This window comes from Bombina bombina, chromosome 1, assembly GCF_027579735.1.
Source record: "Bombina bombina isolate aBomBom1 chromosome 1, aBomBom1.pri, whole genome shotgun sequence".
NCBI classification, from domain to species: Eukaryota; Metazoa; Chordata; class Amphibia; order Anura; family Bombinatoridae; genus Bombina; species Bombina bombina.
In genome coordinates, this window is record NC_069499.1 from 1,497,225,668 (window position 1) to 1,497,246,153 (window position 20,486).

Consider the following 20,486-nt stretch of genomic DNA (forward strand, 5'->3'; position numbering starts at 1 on the left):
AAATCAGAAGTAATAATTATGGCATTATGTTGTGAATCTCATTTTTCAGGAATTCTTGTTTCAAACAAAATCTATTCCTAAAGCATTGGCAACCAGTAAAATTAGTAAACACAGAAAAGCTCAGGATGTTAAAAAGGCAGAGATATGCGATTGGTAGAGGCTAGGAGCATATTATAAACGGCAGCAAGTGATTTATGTTGAGAAAATAAACATTTATATAAAAATGTAGAACGAACTAAAGTTATTATACAAGTAAAAGGGCACTTACAATCTATGCAAATTTAAGATTTATTAGCCTTTTATGTAAGGTTCCTTACAGAAAAACGTACATAAAAAAAAAAATATATATATATATTTTAGGGGTTTCATTTAAAAACAGAATTTATGTTTACCTGATAAATTACTTTCTCCAACGGTGTGTCCGGTCCACGGCGTCATCCTTACTTGTGGGATATTCTCTTCCCCAACAGGAAATGGCAAAAAGCCCAGCAAAGCTGGTCACATGATCCCTCCTAGGCTCCGCCTTCCCCAGTCATTCGACCGACGTAAAGGAGGAATATTTGCATAGGAGAAATCATATGATACCGTGGTGACTGTAGTTAAAGAAAATAAATCATCAGACCTGATTAAAAAACCAGGGCGGGCCGTGGACCGGACACACCGTTTGAGAAAGTAATTTATCAGGTAAACATAAATTCTGTTTTCTCCAACATAGGTGTGTCCGGTCCACGGCGTCATCCTTACTTGTGGGAACCAATACCAAAGCTTTAGGACACGGATGATGGGAGGGAGCAAATCAGGTCACCTAGATGGAAGGCACCACGGTTTGCAAAACCTTTCTCCCAAAAATAGCCTCAGAAGAAGCAAAAGTATCAAATTTGTAAAATTTGGTAAAAGTGTGCAGTGAAGACCAAGTCGCTGCCTTACATATCTGATCAACAGAAGCCTCATTCTTAAAGGCCCATGTGGAAGCCACGGCCCTAGTGGAATGAGCTGTGATTCTTTCAGGAGGCTGCTGTCCGGCAGTCTCATAAGCCAATCTGATGCTTTTAAGCCAAAAAGATAGAGAGGTAGAAGTTTCTTTTCGACCTCTCCTTTTACCAGAATAAACAACAAGGAAGATGTTTGTCTGAAATCCTTTGTAGCATCTAAATAGAATTTTAGAGCACGGACAACGTCCAAATTGTGTAACAAACGTTCCTTCTATGAAACTGGATTCGGACACAAAGAAGGTACAACTATCTCCTGGTTAATATTTTTGTTGGAAACAACCTTCGGAAGAAAACCAGGCTCAGTACGTAAAAACCACCTTATCTGCATGGACCAGATAGGGCGGAGAACACTGCAGAGCAGATAACTCAGAAACTCTTCTAGCAGAAGAAATTGCAACCTAAAACAAACCTTTCCAAGATAATAACTTAATATCTATGGAATGTAAGGGTTCAAACGGAACCCCTTGAAGAACTGAAAGAACTAGATTAAGACTCCAGGGAAGAGTCAAAGGTCTGTAAACAGGCTTGATTCTAACCAGAGCCTGAACAAACGCTTAAACGTCTGGCACAGCTGCCAGCCTTTTTACAACGGCAAAGAGAATGACTGGAGAAGGCGGAGCCTAGGAGGGATCATGTGACCAGCTTTGCTGGGCTCTTTGCCATTTCCTGTTGGGGAAGAGAATATCCCACAAGTAAGGATGACGCCATGGACCGGACACACCTATGTTGGAGAAAAGTACAATTCCATATTGTAATGAAACTGAAAAAACAAACAAAAAAACAACCTAAGCTATCCTTTTGCAGGCTGGGATACAAATAGAGCCTACTGATGGCAAGTAAAGACTTTAAAAAGACAGTCAATCAGCACTTCAATAAACTTAAACATTTGTTTTAATTCATCAGCACATGTTATTTTAACACTAGTAAACCTTGCAATGTCATGTGTTTAAAGGGACATTAAACACTTTGAGGTTATAATTTAAAATGATAAAATCGTGTATATACAAATAACTGACAAACTTTCATGATTTATTTAGCCCTTTTTCCTGTAATTTCATTCTGAAATTGTGAACTTTTCAGTTCCTGTTAGAAATGGAAGTGCAGAACACTGTTATATCCTACACAGCCATTGGCTGCACACTGTAGTGACCTAGTTATAATTGTTCCTAATTTGCCAAAGCAGAGAAGGTAACCTAAGTTACAACATGGCAGCTCCCATTGTTTTATAGACACTAAAACTTTACCCTTATTTTCTCAATATTTAAACAGTTAATGAAAATTTAAAAAATGCTTCTACGCTATTCTCCGACTATATTTTTCTTTGAATGCATCGTTCTATCTAGCATTTATTTAGTGTTTACTGTCCCTTTAACGTATCATTAAAGTACCACTCAGGAGACAACCGAATACTGCTGGCCCCGAAAAAAACTTTCTGATCTGCTTGTTGAGTCATTTGACTACCCCTCATTAGCTTACCGGCTGTATCTTTGTGGCTCCCAAACCGTACTTTAACCTCCAGTAAAAGAGTTTAACATTAGTTCAACACATAGCACTGCAGGGTTGCTAGTGCTAAAATTGCATACTTTGATGTTATTTTACCACTATACTCTCACTTTAAAAGGAACACTTATGTCATAATGAAACTTTCATAATTCAAATGTAGGGGTGGGGATAATCAAAATAGTCTACTTATTTGAAATTATGCAATTCTCCTGTAGATAAATGGTCCTTTAAAAAGACGGTAAAGTCAAATTTAAACTTTCATGATTCAGATAGGGCCTGCAATTTTAAACAACTTTCAATTTTTTTTTTCAAAATTTGCTTTGTACTCTTGGTATTCTTTGTTGAAAGCTAAACCTAGGTTGGCTCATAGGCAGATTTCTAAGCCCTTGAAGTCCGCTTCTTATCTCAGTACCTTTAAAGTTTTTCACAGTTAGGGCTAGTTCATGTGTGCCATATAGATAATGTGCTCAATTCCGTGGAGTTATGAAGGATTCAGCACTGATGGGCTAAACGGCAAAGTTGTAAAAAGCACAGATATGGGGGCAGTGAAGAAACTAGGTAATCAAGGTTAAAAAAAAAAACAGAATTTATGTTTACCTGATAAATTTCTTTCTCCAACGGTGTGTCCGGTCCACGGCGTCATCCTTACTTGTGGGATATTCTCTTCCCCAACAGGAAATGGCAAAGAGCCCAGCAAAGCTGGTCACATGATCCCTCCTAGGCTCCGCCTACCCCAGTCATTCGACCGACGTTAAGGAGGAATAATAGCATAGGAGAAACCATATGGTACCGTGGTGACTGTAGTTAAAGAAAATAAATTATCAGACCTGATTAAAAAACCAGGGCGGGGCCGTGGACCGGACACACCGTTGGAGAAAGAAATTTATCAGGTAAACATAAATTCTGTTTTCTCCAACATAGGTGTGTCCGGTCCACGGCGTCATCCTTACTTGTGGGAACCAATACCAAAGCTTTAGGACACGGATGAAGGGAGGGAGCAAATCAGGTCACCTAAATGGAAGGCACCACGGCTTGCAAAACCTTTCTCCCAAAAATAGCCTCAGAAGAAGCAAAAGTATCAAACTTGTAAAATTTGGTAAAAGTGTGCAGTGAAGACCAAGTCGCTGCCCTACATATCTGATCAACAGAAGCCTCGTTCTTGAAGGCCCATGTGGAAGCCACAGCCCTAGTGGAATGAGCCGTGATTCTTTCGGGAGGCTGCCGTCCGGCAGTCTCGTAAGCCAATCTGATGATGCTTTTAATCCAAAAAGAGAGAGAGGTAGAAGTTGCTTTTTGACCTCTCCTTTTACCTGAATAAACAACAAACAGGGAAGATGTTTGTCTAAAATCCTTTGTAGCATCTAAATAGAATTTTAGAGCGCGAACAACATCCAAATTGTGCAACAAGCGTTCCTTCTTTGAAACTGGTTTCGGACACAGAGAAGGTACGATAATCTCCTGGTTAATGTTTTTGTTAGAAACAACTTTTGGAAGAAAACCAGGTTTAGTACGTAAAACCACCTTATCTGCATGGAACACCAGATAAGGAGGAGAACACTGCAGAGCAGATAATTCTGAAACTCTTCTAGCAGAAGAAATTGCAACTAAAAACAAAACTTTCCAAGATAATAACTTAATATCAACGGAATGTAAGGGTTCAAACGGAACCCCCTGAAGAACTGAAAGAACTAGATTGAGACTCCAAGGAGGAGTCAAAGGTTTGTAAACAGGCTTGATTCTAACCAGAGCCTGAACAAAGGCTTGAACATCTGGCACAGCTGCCAGTTTTTTGTGAAGTAACACCGACAAGGCAGAAATCTGTCCCTTCAGGGAACTTGCCGATAATCCTTTTTCCAATCCTTCTTGAAGGAAGGATAGAATCCTAGGAATCTTAACCTTGTCCCAAGGGAATCCTTTAGATTCACACCAACAGATATATTTTTTCCAAATTTTGTGGTAAATCTTTCTAGTTACAGGCTTTCTGGCCTGAACAAGAGTATCGATAACAGAATCTGAGAAACCTCGCTTCGATAAAATCAAGCGTTCAATCTCCAAGCAGTCAGCTGGAGTGAAACCAGATTCGGATGTTCGAACGGACCCTGAACAAGAAGGTCTCGTCTCAAAGGTAGCTTCCAAGGTGGAGCCGATGACATATTCACCAGATCTGCATACCAAGTCCTGCGTGGCCACGCAGGAGCTATCAAGATCACCGACGCCCTCTCCTGATTGATCCTGGCTACCAGCCTGGGGATGAGAGGAAACGGCGGGAACACATAAGCTAGTTTGAAGGTCCAAGGTGCTACTAGTGCATCCACTAGAGCCGCCTTGGGATCCCTGGATCTGGACCCGTAGCAAGGAACTTTGAAGTTCTGACGAGAGGCCATCAGATCCATGTCTGGAATGCCCCAAAGTTGAGTGACTTGGGCAAAGATTTCCGGATGGAGTTCCCACTCCCCCGGATGCAATGTCTGACGACTCAGAAAATCCGCTTCCCAATTTTCCACTCCCGGGATGTGGATAGCAGACAGGTGGCAGGAGTGAGACTCCGCCCATAGAATAATCTTGGTCACTTCTTCCATCGCTAGGGAACTCCTTGTTCCCCCCTGATGGTTGATGTACGCAACAGTCGTCATGTTGTCTGATTGAAACCGTATGAACTTGGTCCTCGCTAGCTGAGGCCAAGCCTTGAGAGCATTGAATATCGCTCTCAGTTCCAGAATATTTATCGGTAGAAGAGATTCTTCCCGAGACCAAAGACCCTGAGCTTTCAGGGATCCCCAGACCGCGCCCCAGCCCATCAGACTGGCGTCGGTCGTGACAATGACCCACTCTGGTCTGTGGAATGTCATCCCTCGTGACAGGTTGTCCAGGGACAGCCACCAACGGAGTGAGTCTCTGGTCCTCTGATTTACTTGTATCTTTGGAGACAAGTCTGTATAGTCCCCATTCCACTGACTGAGCATGCACAGTTGTAATGGTCTTAGATGAATGCGCGCAAAAGGAACTATGTCCATTGTCGCTACCATCAACCCGATCACTTCCATGCACTGAGCTACGGAAGGAAGAGGAACGGAATGAAGTATTCGACAAGAGTCCAGAAGCTTTGTCTTTCTGGCCTCTGTTAGAAAAATCCTCATTTCTGAGGAGTCTATAATTGTTCCCAAGAAGGGAACCCTTGTTGACGGGGATAGAGAACTCTTTTCCACGTTCACTTTCCAGCCGTGCGATCTGAGAAAGGCCAGGACGATGTCCGTGTGAGCCTTTGCTCGAGGGAGGGACGACGCTTGAATCAGAATGTCGTCCAGGTAAGGTACAACTGCAATGCCCCTTGGTCTTAGCACAGCTAGAAGGGACCCTAGTACCTTTGTGAAAATCCTTGGAGCAGTGGCTAATCCGAAAGGAAGCGCCACGAACTGGTAATGTTTGTCCAGGAATGCAAACCTTAGGAACCGATGATGTTCCTTGTGGATAGGAATATGTAGATACGCATCCTTTAAATCCACCGTGGTCATGAATTGACCTTCCTGGATGGAAGGAAGGATAGTTCGAATGGTTTCCATCTTGAAAGATGGGACCTTGAGAAATTTGTTTAAGATCTTGAGATCTAGGATTGGTCTGAACGTTCCCTCTTTTTTGGGAACTATGAACAGATTGGAGTAGAACCCCATCCCTTGTTCTCTCAATGGAACAGGATGAATCACTCCCATTTTTAACAGGTCTTCTACGCAATGTAAGAACGCCTGTCTTTTTATGTGGTCTGAAGACAACTGAGACCTGTGGAACCTTCCCCTTGGGGGAAGTCCCTTGAATTCCAGAAGATAACCCTGGGAGACTATTTCTAGCGCCCAAGGATCCAGAACATCTCTTGCCCAAGCCTGAGCGAAGAGAGAGAGACTGCCCCCCACCAGATCCGGTCCCGGATCGGGGGCCGATATTTCATGCTGTCTTGGTAGCAGTGGCAGGTTTCTTTGCCTGCTTTCCCTTGTTCCAGCCTTGCATTGGTCTCCAAGCTGGCTTGGCCTGAGAAGTATTACCCTCTTGCTTAGAGGACGTAGCACCTTGGGCTGGTCCGTTTTTACGAAAGGGACGAAAATTAGGTCTATTTTTTGCCTTGAAAGGCCGATCCTGAGGAAGGGCATGGCCCTTACCCCCAGTGATATCAGAGATAATCTCTTTCAAGTCAGGACCAAACAGCGTTTTCCCCTTGAAAGGAATGTTTAGTAGCTTGTTCTTGGAAGACGCATCAGCCGACCAAGATTTCAACCAAAGCGCTCTGCGCGCCACAATAGCAAACCCAGAATTCTTAGCCGCTAACTTAGCCAATTGCAAAGAGGCGTCTAGAGTGAAAGAATTAGCCAATTTGAGAGCATTGACTCTGTCCATAATCTCCTCATAAGGAGGAGAGTCACTATCGAGCACCTTAATCAGTTCATCAAACCAGAAATATGCGGCTGTAGTGACAGGGACAATGCATGAAATGGGTTGTAGAAGGTAACCCTGCTGAACAAACATCTTTTTAAGCAAACCTTCTAATTTTTTATCCATAGGATCTTTGAAAGCACAACTATCCTCTATGGGAATAGTGGTGCGTTTGTTTAAAGTAGAAACCGCTCCCTCGACCTTGGGGACTGACTGCCATAAGTCCTTTCTGGGGTCGACCATAGGAAACAATTTTTTAAATATGGGGGGAGGGACGAAAGGAATACCGGGCCTTTCCCATTCTTTATTAACAATGTCCGCCACCCGCTTGGGTATAGGAAAAGCTTCTGGGAGCCCCGGCACCTCTAGGAACTTGTCCATTTTACATAGTTTCTCTGGGATGACCAAATTTTCACAATCATCCAGAGTGGATAATACCTCCTTAAGCAAAATGCGGAGATGTTCCAATTTAAATTTAAAAGTAATCACATCAGATTCAGCCTGCTGAGAAATGTTCCCTAAATCAGTAATTTCTCCCTCAGACAAAACCTCCCTGGCTCCCTCAGATTGGGTTAGGGGCCCTTCAGAGATATTAATATCAGCGTCGTCATGCTCTTCAGTAACTAAAACAGAGCATCCACGCTTACGCTGACAAGGGTTCATTTTGGCTAAAATGTTTTTGACAGAATTATCCATTACAGCCGTTAATTGTTGCATAGTAAGGAGTATTGGCGCGCTAGATGTACTAGGGGCCTCCTGAGTGGGCAAGACTCGTGTAGACGAAGGAGGGAATGATGCAGTACCATGCTTACTCCCCTCACTTGAGGAATCATCTTGGGCATCATTGTCATTATCACATAAATCACATTTATTTAAATGAATAGGAATTCTGGCTTCCCCACATTCAGAACACAGTCTATCTGGTAGTTCAGACATGTTAAACAGGCATAAACTTGATAAGAAAGTACAAAAAACGTTTTGAAATAAAACCGTTACTGTCACTTTAAATTTTAAACTGAACACACTTTATTACTGCAATTGCGAAAAAACATGAAGGAATTGTTCAAAATTCACCAAACTTTCACCACAGTGTCTTAAAGCCTTGAAAATATTGCACACCAATTTTGGAAGCTTTAACCCTTAAAATAACGGAACCGGAGCCGTTTTAAGCTTTAACCCCTTTACAGTCCCTGGTATCTGCTTTGCTGAGACCCAACCAAACCCAAGGGGAATACGATACCAAATGATGCCTTCAGAAGTCTTTTATCAGTATCAGAGCTCCTCTCACATGCGACTGCATGCCATGCCTCTCAAAAACAAGTGCGCAACACCGGCGCGAAAATGAGACTCTGCCTATGCTTTGGGAAAGCCCCTAAAGAATAAGGTGTCTAAAACAGTGCCTGCCGATATAATTATATCAAAATACCCAGAATAAATGATTCCTCAAGGCTAAATAAGTGTTAATATCAATCGATTTAGCCCAAAAAATGTCTACAGTCTAAATAAGCCCTTGTGAAGCCCTTATTTACAATCGTAATAAACATGGCTTACCGGATCCCATAGGGAAAATGACAGCTTCCAGCATTACATCGTCTTGTTAGAATGTGTCATACCTCAAGCAGCAAAGGACTGCAAACTGTTCCCCCAACTGAAGTTAATGCTCTCAACAGTCCTGTGTGGAACAGCCATGGATTTTAGTTACGGTTGCTAAAATCATTTTCCTCATACAAACAGAATTCTTCATCTCTTTTCTGTTTCTGAGTAAATAGTACGTACCAGCACTATTTGAAAATAACAAACTCTTGATTGAATAATGAAAAACTACAGTTAAACACTAAAAAACTCTAAGCCATCTCCGTGGAGATGTTGCCTGTACAACGGCAAAGAGAATGACTGGGGTAGGCGGAGCCTAGGAGGGATCATGTGACCAGCTTTGCTGGGCTCTTTGCCATTTCCTGTTGGGGAAGAGAATATCCCACAAGTAAGGATGACGCCGTGGACCGGACACACCTATGTTGGAGAAAGTATTAATATAACAGTTGGTTATGCAAAAATAAATGGGTAATAAAAAGAGATGATCTATCTTTTTAAACAAAACAATTTTGAGTAGACCGTCCCTTAACTGAAAAGGATTTCACATATTTAAATGATCAAACACAGCTCATGCAAATTAAGGGATATAATATTTCTTGTTTTTTATGCAAAACTTTAATTTAGAATTAGTTTCACTTTATTTTTTTAAGAAATAACCATTATGTGTTACTACATTACCCTTCCAGATACAGGCTTTTAATTAAAAAGCAGACCACAGCCATTTAAGGTAGAGAATGACTGCACTGTAACATGATAGTGCAAGTAAACTTTATATCGTATTCATTCAATTAATTTGTGCTTAGAATAGGACTATTCAAGGAACCACAGCTCTTAATTTAACCCCTATACTGTCAGTATTGCTTTAGACTTGATAAAGGAAGGAATTCTTCCGAAAGCTTGTCAACTTATAAATGTATAGTCAAATAAAAAAAAGTATCATTGCTCAATGCAATACTCTTATTTTCATATACACACACATATATATATATATATATATATATATATATATATACACACACACACACACACATATATATATACACACACACACTGAAAAGGGGACAACATATACTATATCTGAGCGCCATAGTTTGTGTATACATATTGCTTTGCAGCGTTTGTTTACTGAATCCTGTAGGATGCACTTTGGCTTCTCTGGGGCATATCAATATTGGGAACGGTACATGTGTCAGCCTCTGTACTGAGGTTTTCTCATATTGCATGGAAATACAAGAGACCATATACATTGTTTTTGTGAAATAGCCTGGCAAGTTTAAAATGTATGCAAGAGATGCAATTATTTAAACCAGAGCAAAACAAAATACATTGCTTCTAATAGGCATCTAGCCATAACTCTGCATCAGCCTGCCAGCCCATCCACAATGAGCTTTTGTGCACCATGACTGACGGTATCTGTAGCCCAATCACTGTGAGCTCATTACCATATGTACAACAATGATGAACCCACCCACCAAACAACTTTTAAAGAGAAACATGCAGCCAGTGCCTAACCCACTGCTTGTGCATGTTCCAGCAGAACCAATGATATAAGTATCTATACAGAGTCTTGTAGAGAACGCATGAAAACAGTTTTATACGTATACAAGTGTGTGGATGGACAGCGGCCCCAGATGTTCCCAGTGGACATAAAGAAAAAAAGAAAAGGAAAGTTAAAATGTAAGAAACAATTAGGGAGATTTATAAAAAAAATAAAAAAGTAAAAAGTTGTCACTCTAAGATTTATGTTAACTGAATTTGCCTCTTGATTTTTTTTTTTACAATATAAAGAGTTTACTCATCAGTGAATATAAAATGTTTCCAGCTTGGTGGCGGCAGTGCAATTCTTTAGATTATGACATTTTCTGTAGTTTATAAACGGTAAGCTATCCAAAGTACACATGAACTGAATCATTTTAAACAAATTGATTTGATGATACATTTTATCTTAATATTGGCTACGTTAGCCAGGTGATCGTTAAAATCGGCCAGGTGGTGTGCCCATTTAATGAACCATAACACTGGTTATACATAAAGAAACTTTACATTTTCATTATTCCCCCCCTTTAATATAATTTAGCTCTGAAAATTGTGCATATTCTAATTCTCAGAACTGGAAATGCACAGACGTCTCGAGGCTATTCCTGCTACATATCTTTCCCTAATTGGCTTAAGCAGATGACAACAATTTACTTCATACTAATATCACCATCGCCAGTTTTGTTGAATCTGCCAAATAAGGCAAGTGGTGGGTATTACAAGATGATAGTGACTTGTAACTACAGTGTTTAGTGTCCCTTTAAGCGACTGACTGGTAAGGTTAGAAGCGCCAATACCAGACTTAAAGGGAAAAACAACAGGTTTATACGGCACACTTGTGTCACTGAGTTATTTTTTTTCTCAAAGCTTGAAGACAAATTTCCACAACAATTTAAAAAGGGTATCAGTGTTACTATATGGGAACCTTAGATTTTGCTTATAATTTGAAGTAGCCTGTCTTTATTGTACTGCAAAAAAATCCCCTTAATATGTCCCCAATGATCTATTTTACCTGCTGGATTGTATTAAATTGTTTACAAACAGCTCTTTCACTTTATTTTGTCCTCTGAAATAGCTGCATTTTACATGTTAAAGCCACCGCCTATACATAAAATTTGAATACTGTAGTAGTGTCTTTAAAAAAAGATATGCAAACAAGGGACAGATAAAATGGGAAGAGCCCTGCATATTGGAAATGCTGCTCCTGCAGCAGCTTTGAATGTAATGATTTCTCAGCTATGTACATTGACTCTTTAAATGGCTTTCTTGACCCATGTACATGCCTGATTTCAATGAATGTTCTTGATTGAAAAGGAATATTAAACTAATCTGCTGGTCACAATGTCCAGAATAGAACAGTCTTAAATACAGTAAAACCTCAGTTTTCCATTGAAGGTGATAGATTTGTAAGTCGTTATATGAATGCTAGCAAGTTATTGAAGTACAAAATTACAGGGTGGTATTGCTTATTTGTGCTAGTCTATCTAGAAATAGAACAACCCATGATGTTGCTTAGTCTTGGGGCGGGGAAAGCATAGCAAATTCCTCCGTCCCTATATAGAGAAAGCTAATATCTATGTCACAGCACACTACTACTGTTGTGACACTGAACTCATTAAATCTTAACAAGGCTATTGTATCAGTACATTTTATTCCAAAAATAAACATTCTAGTGATAACTAAACATTTTGCATTTCAGCTCATCTGTTCCCAACACTAGAGCAGGTGGAGCTGCAACAGTAAATGTGTGAACATAACTTATTTCCTGTAAAATTACGTATGGGAACAGTAATTAAAATTACAAATGTATTTCTTACTATGCATAGTAAAATATTTTGGGTTTAGGGTCCCATTAACCTTTTTTTCATACAGAATGAATTTGAAGTCTCTTTAAAACAATGAACTTTTTAGGCAGTTAAGTATCATCACCCAGTGGAAAAAGTGCTGATATTTATTAAGCTTTTCCAACAGATCTAATGTGAGTTGATTTATGAGATATTTCATAGGTTGGCCAACATAAAAAAAGCATAACATGGATATCATAGGGTATTCTAAATGGTAAATTACATATGGTACTAATAGCCTTCAGAATAAATACACTAAAATGGGTTTATGAACAGATGTAAAAGGCACCACAACTGAGAAAGGCTGGTATCTAACATTGCTAAACAATTCTGTGACATCTGTTAATATAGGCTTCCTTCAGTGATTCATTTTGGCACTAATAGACAAACCCTTATATTCAACACATAAAAAAACAAACAAAAAAACCATGAGAAGCAAAATCTGTGATGTGAGATTTCTATATAAATATATTCTATATATAGTGGAAGGTAGAAAAAAACCTTATTGTGCAAGACCATCATTCCCCCCACCCCAAAAAGTATAATTTCTTAACTTACAAAAATCCCTCCAGTACACTTGCAAAGTTAAAATTCACAACATTTTTAATTACTCAAATATAAGTCCATTTTATTTACTCCTCACCCAAGCATCTTAAAAAAAGTTTTTGAGAAATTGAAGTTTTATTAGCTAGAGAATGGTTTAAACAAAAATAATTCACTGTCTAGAGTACAATATACATCTTTTTAATTACTAGTAAACAGTGGCATAAAATAACCACATTCACAAATTCTCTGCTTCAGAAGTTGCATGTAATAAAATAACTCCAGTTCCTAATATTGTTAACACCCAATTGGTTAGATTTCTTTCACAGGTACATTCATGATAAAACCCATCCGTAACCAAGGAGGGAAAATGCTAAAATCTGGTATGCTATAATCCAGCTAAGAGTTGAGCAGGAGAACAGTCATTAAGTACGCTAACAGAATTAAAAGGCTTTCAGTGAAATAGTGTTCACGATTATTTAACAGTGTTGGTTTAGATGAAGGACTTAAGGCACTTCTAAATCTGTGTATAAGATCACAAGAGACCAAGAGTAATTGTTTGGTATGGGAATGCGTATTTTTATAAAAAAAAAAAAAACAGGATTTACAAGAACTATATTACTATTGTATCTAGCATAGCGTGTGTGGTGGTGATGGGGAATACAGCTTTTAACCTCTATGACTTCCATAATGTCTTAAAAAAAATATGTAAATATTGTTTTGTTGCAGGGGACAAAATCAAATATCTTCTAGCATTAGTTCAAATAAAAAAAGTGCGTATCAGAAGGAAAAAAAAAAATTGGAAAAGTAATTTGCACCTCCCCCACATTACCTTGTATGTTAATTTAAGGGTTGATTATCTAGCACAAGGTTACTCCTACCATCATATCCCTTATGTTAAAAACTAAAATATAGCTCAAAGTCCTTAAAAAACTAAATTTTAAAATCACTTGTGCTCCTTTGCCTTGTACAGTTGAAAAGGGAACGATCCAACAATTTAACAAGGTGAGAAATGACTATGCACCACACTTTCCTATAGCATGCAAAACTGCAGCAGCCACTTTCTTCCCAGAGAGGAGCACCACTTCTTTGCTCTACTATGGGTACCACATTGTCTAGCCATTGACATCTCAAGATAACATGGCCGCCAACTGTTTATTTTTTTTACAGGTCAGGAGTAAAGTTTTTTTTTTGTTTGCTGTAAAATATGGCAACGTTATGCAAAACAGGAACATTAAAACCATAAGGTCAACAGAAGCTGGTGGTAAGATATCCCAAAAAGGGCATAAAAACCTATAAAATTTGTTTCTCCTGTTGTAAACTTCAGAAGTATCAATAAAAACAGATAAAAACAATAAAAAAGTCCAGCTATCACTGCAGCATTAGTTGCTTGAGGTTGTCATGGAGAATGGTATCTTTCACATCACGGAAAACAAGGCGAATATTCTCCGTGTTAATGGCAGTGGTGAAGTGGTGGTACAAAGGCTTCTGCTGCTGATCCCTTCGCTTATTACGAAAACATTCCACTAGGAATTTTTGGACATCAGAGAGACAGTGTGGGTCTCCATCAAACTGAGGGAAGTAGTCTTTTATACTCACTATTTTCACCTTTTCTTCAAGCAAGTCTGTCTTGTTTAGAAACAAGATAATTGAGACGTTGCTGAACACACGGTTGTTGACTATTGTTTCAAAAATGTTTAGGGACTCTGTTAATCTGTTGGTTTGACGGTCTTCCATCAGCACTTGATCATATTCACTTGATGACACCAAGAAGAGAATAGATGTAACACTGTCGAAGCATTCAAACCAGCGTTTGCGTTCTGATCGCTGACCTCCAACATCCACCATCTTGAATGGAACATTTTTAATTTCGAAGTCGTACTCATGTATTCCTTTGGTAGGTCGTCTAGCCAGCAGAATATCTTGCTGAGATGGGAGGTAGTCCTTTAAAACAAAGAAAATGTTTTAATTCATGGAATTTAAAAGCTCATAGAAAACATGCACTGGACTTACTGTATATTCTTAAATCATGCCAACATAAAAAGAAAGTATTTGTCCAGGTTCTGATTACCTAGTCATTCCCTTAACGACCAAGGACGTACGCCATACGTCCTCAAAAAAATACAGTTAACGACCGAGGACGTATGGCGTACGTCCTTGGTCTGGAAAGCAGCTGGAAGCGATCCTGCTCGCTTCCAGCTGCTTTCCGGTTATTGCAGTGATGCCTCGATATGGAGGCATCCTACAATAAACCCCCTTGGCCATCTGATGCAGAGAGAGCCACTCTGTGGCCCTCTCTGCACCGGACATCGATGGCCAGTATCGTTGGTGGGTGGGAGCTTACGTGGGAGGCGGGTGGGCAGCCATCGTTGCTCTGTGTGGAGTGGAGGGGGGTGGGATCGTGGGCGGGACCTACAGGCGTGCGTGCACGGGGGGAGGGGGGCGGGACGGGAGCAGGTGGGAACCGCTACACTGCAGAAAAAAATGAAGTTAAAAGAAAAAAATAATAATATTTTTTTAAGTAATAAAAATTGCATCTAAGGGATCTGGAAGGGGGGGGGGAGAAACTACACTACAGAAAAGGGCTTTTTTTTTTTTTTTTTTTTACTAAACTAGGTATTGGCAGACAGCTGCCAGTACCCAAGATGGCGCCCATTAAGGCAGAGGGGAAGGGTTAGAGAGCTGTTTGGTGGGGGATCAGTGAGGTTGGGGGCTAAGGGGGGATCCTACACATCAGCATATGTAAATATGCCAAAAAAAATAAAGGCCGAATACCTTTTATTTTAGTACTGGCAGAGTTTCTGCCAGTACTTAAGATGGCGGGGACAATTGTGGGGTGGGGGAGGGAAGAGAGCTGTTTGGGAGGAATCAGGGGGTCTGATGTTTCAGGTGGGAGGCTGAGCTCTACAGTAAAGCTAAAATTAACCCTGCAAGCTCCCTACAAGCTACATAATTAACCCCTTCACTGCTAGCCATAATACACGTGTGATGCGCAGCGGCATTTAGCAGCCTTCTAATTACCAAAAAGCAATGCCAAAGCCATATATGTGTGCTATTTCTGAACAAAGGGGATCCCAGAGAAGCATTTACAACCATTTGTACCATAATTGCACAAGCTGTTTGTAAATAATTTCAGTGAGAAACCTAAAGTTTGTTAAAAAGTTTTTGAAAAAGGGAACTTTTTTATTTGATCGAATTTGGCGGTGAAATGGTGGCATGAAATACCAAAATGGGCCTAGATCAATACTTTGGGTTGTCTACTACACGCAACTAAAGCTAAAATTAACCCTACAAGCTCCCTAATTAACCCCTGCACTGCTGGGCATAATACATGTGTGGTGCGCAGCGGCATTTAGCGGCCTTCTAATTACCAAAAGCAAAGCCAAAGTCATATGTCTGCTATTTATGAACAAAGGGGATCCCAGAGAAGCATTTACAACTATTTGTGCCATAATTGCACAAGCTGTTTGTAAATGATTTTAGTGAGAAACCTAAAATTGAGAAAATTTTAACTTTTTTAATTTGATCGCATTTGGCGGTGAAATGGTGGCCATAATTGCACAAGCTGTTTGTAAATAATTTAAGTTAGAAACCAAAAGTTTGTGAAAAAAAGTCAACGATTTTTTGTATTTGATCGCATTTGGTGGTGAAATGGTGGCATGAAATATACCAAAATGGGCCTAGATCAATACTTTGGGTTGTCTACTAAACAAAATATATACATGTCAATGGATATTCAGAGATTCCTGAAAGATATCAGTGTTCTAATGTTACTAGCGCTAATTTTTAAGAAAAAAAATGGTTTGGAAATAGCAAAGTGCTACTTGTATTTATGGCCCTATAACTTACAAAAAAGCAAAGAACATGTAAACATTGGGTATTTCTAAACTCAGGACAAAATTTAGAAACTATTTAGCATGGGTGTTTTTTGGTGGTTGTAGACATGTAACAGATTTTGGGGGTCAAAGTTAGAAAAAGTGTGTTTTTTTTCCATTTTCCCCAAATTTTATAAAAAAAATATTAAATTATAAGATATGATGAAAATAATGGTATCTTTAGAAAGTCCATTTAATGGCGAGAAAAACTGTATATAATGTGTGGGTACAGTAGACGAGTAAGAGGAAAATTACAGCTAAACACAAACACCTCAAAAAACAGAATTTATGTTTACCCGATAAATTTCTTTCTCCTACGGTGTATCCGGTCCACGGCTTCATCCTTGTGGGATATTCTCAATCCCTACAGGAAGTGGCAAAGAGAGCACACAGCAAAGCTGTCCATATAGCTCCCCTCAGGCTCCGCCCCCCCAGTAATTCGACCGACGGTTAGGAGAAAAAGGAGAACCATAGGGTGCAGTGGTGACTGTAGTTTATAAAAATAAATTTAAACCTGACTAAAATGCCAGGGTGGGCCGTGGACCGGATACACCGTAGGAGAAAGAAATTTATCAGGTAAACATAAATTCTGTTTTCTCCTACATTGGTGTATCCGGTCCACGGCTTCATCCTTACTTGTGGGAACCAATACCAAAGCTTTAGGACACGGATGAAGGGAGGGAACAAGTCAGGTAACCTAAACGGAAGGCACCACTGCTTGCAAAACCTTTCTCCCAAAAATAGCCTCCGAAGAAGCAAAAGTATCGAATTTGTAAAATTTGGCAAATGTATGCAGTGAAGACCAAGTCGCTGCCTTACAGATCTGTTCAACAGAAGCCTCATTCTTGAAAGCCCAAGTGGAAGCCACAGCTCTAGTAGAGTGAGCTGTAATTCGTTCAGGAGGCTGCCTTCCAGCAGTCTCATAAGCCAACCGGATGATGCTTTTCAGCCAGAAAGACAGAGAGGTCGCAGTCGCCTTTTGACCTCTCCTCTTACCAGAATAGACAACAAACAAGGACGAAGTTTGTCTGAAATCTTTAGTTGCTTTTAGGTAAAACTTCAAAGCACGAACCACATCGAGATTGTGTAACAGACGTTCCTTGTCAGAAGCTGGGTTAGGACACAGAGAAGGAACAACTATTTCCTGGTTAATATTCTTATTGGAAACCACCTTTGGAAGAAAACCAGGTTTGGTACGTAAAACGAATATCTGTATGAAACACCAGATAGGGTGAATTACACTGCAAAGCAGACAATTCAGAAACTCTTCTAGCGGAAGAGATAGCAACCAAAAACAAAACTTTCCAAGATAGTAACTTAATATCTATGGAATGTAGAGGTTCAAACGGAACCCCCTGAAGAACTGAAAGAACTAGATGTAGACTCCATGGAGGAGCCACAGGTCTGTAGACAGGCTTGATTCTGACTAAAGCCTGCACAAACTCCTGAACATCTGGCATTGCTGCCAGACGTTTGTGTAACAAAACAGAGCTGATCTGTCCTTTTAAGGAACTAGCTGACAAACCTTTCTCCAATCCTTCTTGGAGAAAAGCTAAAATCCTTGGAATCCTAATCTTACTCCATGAGTAACCCTTGGATTCGCACCAACAAAGATATTTCCGCCATATCTTATGGTAAATTTTCCTAGTGACAGGCTTTCTAGCCTGAATCAGGGTATCTATAACTGAACCCGAAAACCCACGCTTAGCTAGAATCAAGCGTTCAATCTCCAAGCAGTCAGTTGCAGAGAGACTAGGTTTGGATGTACGAATGGACCTTGAATTAGAAGGTCCTGCCTCAAAGGTAGCTTCCATGGTGGAACCGATGACATTCACCAGGTCTGCATACCAGGTCCTGCGTGGCCACGCAGGAGCTATCAGAATTACTGAAGCCTTCTCCTGTTTGATCCTGCCTACTAGCCGTGGGAGAAGAGGAAACGGTGGAAAGACATAAGCTAGATTGAACAACCAAGGCGCTGCTAAGGCATCTATCAGTGTCGCCTTGGGATCCCTGGACCTGGACCCGTAACATGGAACTTTTGAGTTCTGACGTGACGCCATCAGATCCAGATCCGAAATGCCCCATAGTTGAGTTAACTGGGCAAAAACCTCCGGGTGAAGTTCCCACTCCCCCGGATGGAAAGTCTGATGACTCAGATAATCCACTTCCCAGTTGTCCACTCCTGGGATGTGAATTGCTGATAGATGGCAGGAGCGATCCTCTGCCCATATGATGATTTTGGATACCTCTCTCATTGCCAGGGAACTCTTCGTTCCCCCCTGATGATTGATGTACGCTACAGTGGTCACGTTGTCCGACTAAAATCTGATGAATCTGGCCTCCGCTAGTTGAGGCCATGCCTGGAGCGCATTGAATATCACTCTCAATTCCAATATGTTTATCGGGAGAAGATATTCTTCCCGAGACCATAGACCCTGAGCCTTCAGGGACTCCCAGACCGTGCCCCAGCCCAAAAGACTGGCGGCGGTCGTCTACTAACACCACATACTCTTTACCACCCCCAGGGAGATGCTACTAGTTAGAGCGGCAAAGAGAATGACTGGGGGGCGGAGCCTGAGGGGAGCTATATGGACAGCTTTGCTGTGTGCTCTCTTTGCCACTTCCTGTAGGGATTGAGAATATCCCACAAGTATGAAGCCGTGGACCGGATACACCAATGTAGGAGAAATGTAAAAATAGCCTTGGTCCCAAACGGACAGAAAATGGAAAAGTGCTGTGGTCATTAAGGGGTTAAGACACTGCCTAAAGTCAACTGCATCCACTAGATATCAGGAAGAGAACCAATATGTACAGTGGAAATTGACAAGGCTAAGGATTATAACTATATATTTGAAAACCGATCAAAAAAAAACTGCCCTAAAAGAAAACTAACCTTATAGGCACAATATGTTTTTAGATATCTGTAGGCATACGTAAGAAAAAAATGCTGTAGCATAATTTAAGCATGGTTACCGCATGTCATACAAAAGAAAAACATTCAACTTCCCAAACACTTGTCTGTCTGATCCACATAAATAGGTCAAACTCAAAACTAAAATCTGCTTTTCAGAAACCAATAAGTTATTTTGTGAGAAATTTGTTTTCACTTTCATTTCTGTTCTGACACGGGAGGGTAGTGCCGGTGTTCTATCGAGAACTCCAATAAACCGAAAACTCCAATCTGACATAATTCAGGTGATTCCATACATCTGATTGGTTCGTGTCTCAGTGAGTGACATGATCCACAAACATTTCCCAAGATTTACTTGGGGTGTATGCCAGAGGATCGGTGGTGCGCCCCCCAAGACAGGCAAAACAGATAGTGAAAATAGAAGACTCACCGGAAGTGACGTCAGATTCGAGTTTGAGGAATTGGAGTTCTCGACCAAATGCATGCTATAAAGTGTTTGATGTTGACAGCAAAGTCAAATATGGTTGGACAGTTCAAGGAGCGTGCACAGTGAAACTCTACTCACAAATCAAACCTTTGCCAATAATATTGTCATGGGGAGCAGTGTACAGAAACTGAACTACACAAGTTGTAAAACATTACCAATAGATGGTGCAATTATTAAAATTAACAACTTAAATGGAGACTATTTAAAAAAAAAAAAAAATTCCCATTAATATGTTTTAAATTACTTGCTATAGCTGGTGCAGAGTATTAAGTATATAGAAAATTGTTCCTTTGTGTTTATTTTTTTATGGACGAGGGGTTCAATGAAAAACAGCTATTACAGAATGCCCCCCCCCCCAACAGAAAGGTTAATTAGTCCTATTGCCCCCTTTTTACCATAGCATTTTTACAGAGAATATAGCTGTATTCATGGTTTCAACATAGATGGTCATTTCAACATGTAAACAGCTATTTCAAATGACAATATAAAGGTAAATTTAAAAAGGTACCTCATGACAAAATGACTTTAACGATACAGATAGAGCATTAAACTATTCCATTTAAATATAAAGACTGTGCACATTTTGTTAATGAAAGTACACTGACTCACCAGCTCCTACTGAGCAAGTGCAAGAACTCACAAAATATACATATATGCATTTGTGATTGGCTGATGGCTCTCACTTGATACAGGAGGAGTAGAAATATACAACTTTGAAATTTGTCAGAAGAAAGTCTAAACTTCAAATTAGTAGTAGGTTAAATGTTATTCAAGGATGGCAAT

The 20,486-nt window shown here is 40.1% G+C and overlaps 1 protein-coding gene across 1 annotated transcript in view; it reads right to left on the bottom strand.

Annotated features, from left to right (window-relative positions):
* Nucleotides 1-11,675: 11,675 nt before the first annotated feature.
* Nucleotides 11,676-20,486, bottom strand: part of GNA13 (G protein subunit alpha 13) — a 203,326-nt gene continuing 194,515 nt past the window's right edge. The window contains exon 4 of the mRNA XM_053707755.1: nucleotides 11,676-14,374. Coding sequence (XP_053563730.1) covers nucleotides 13,802-14,374 — 573 coding nt within the window. The 3' untranslated portion in view covers nucleotides 11,676-13,801. The remainder of the gene's footprint in view (nucleotides 14,375-20,486) is intronic.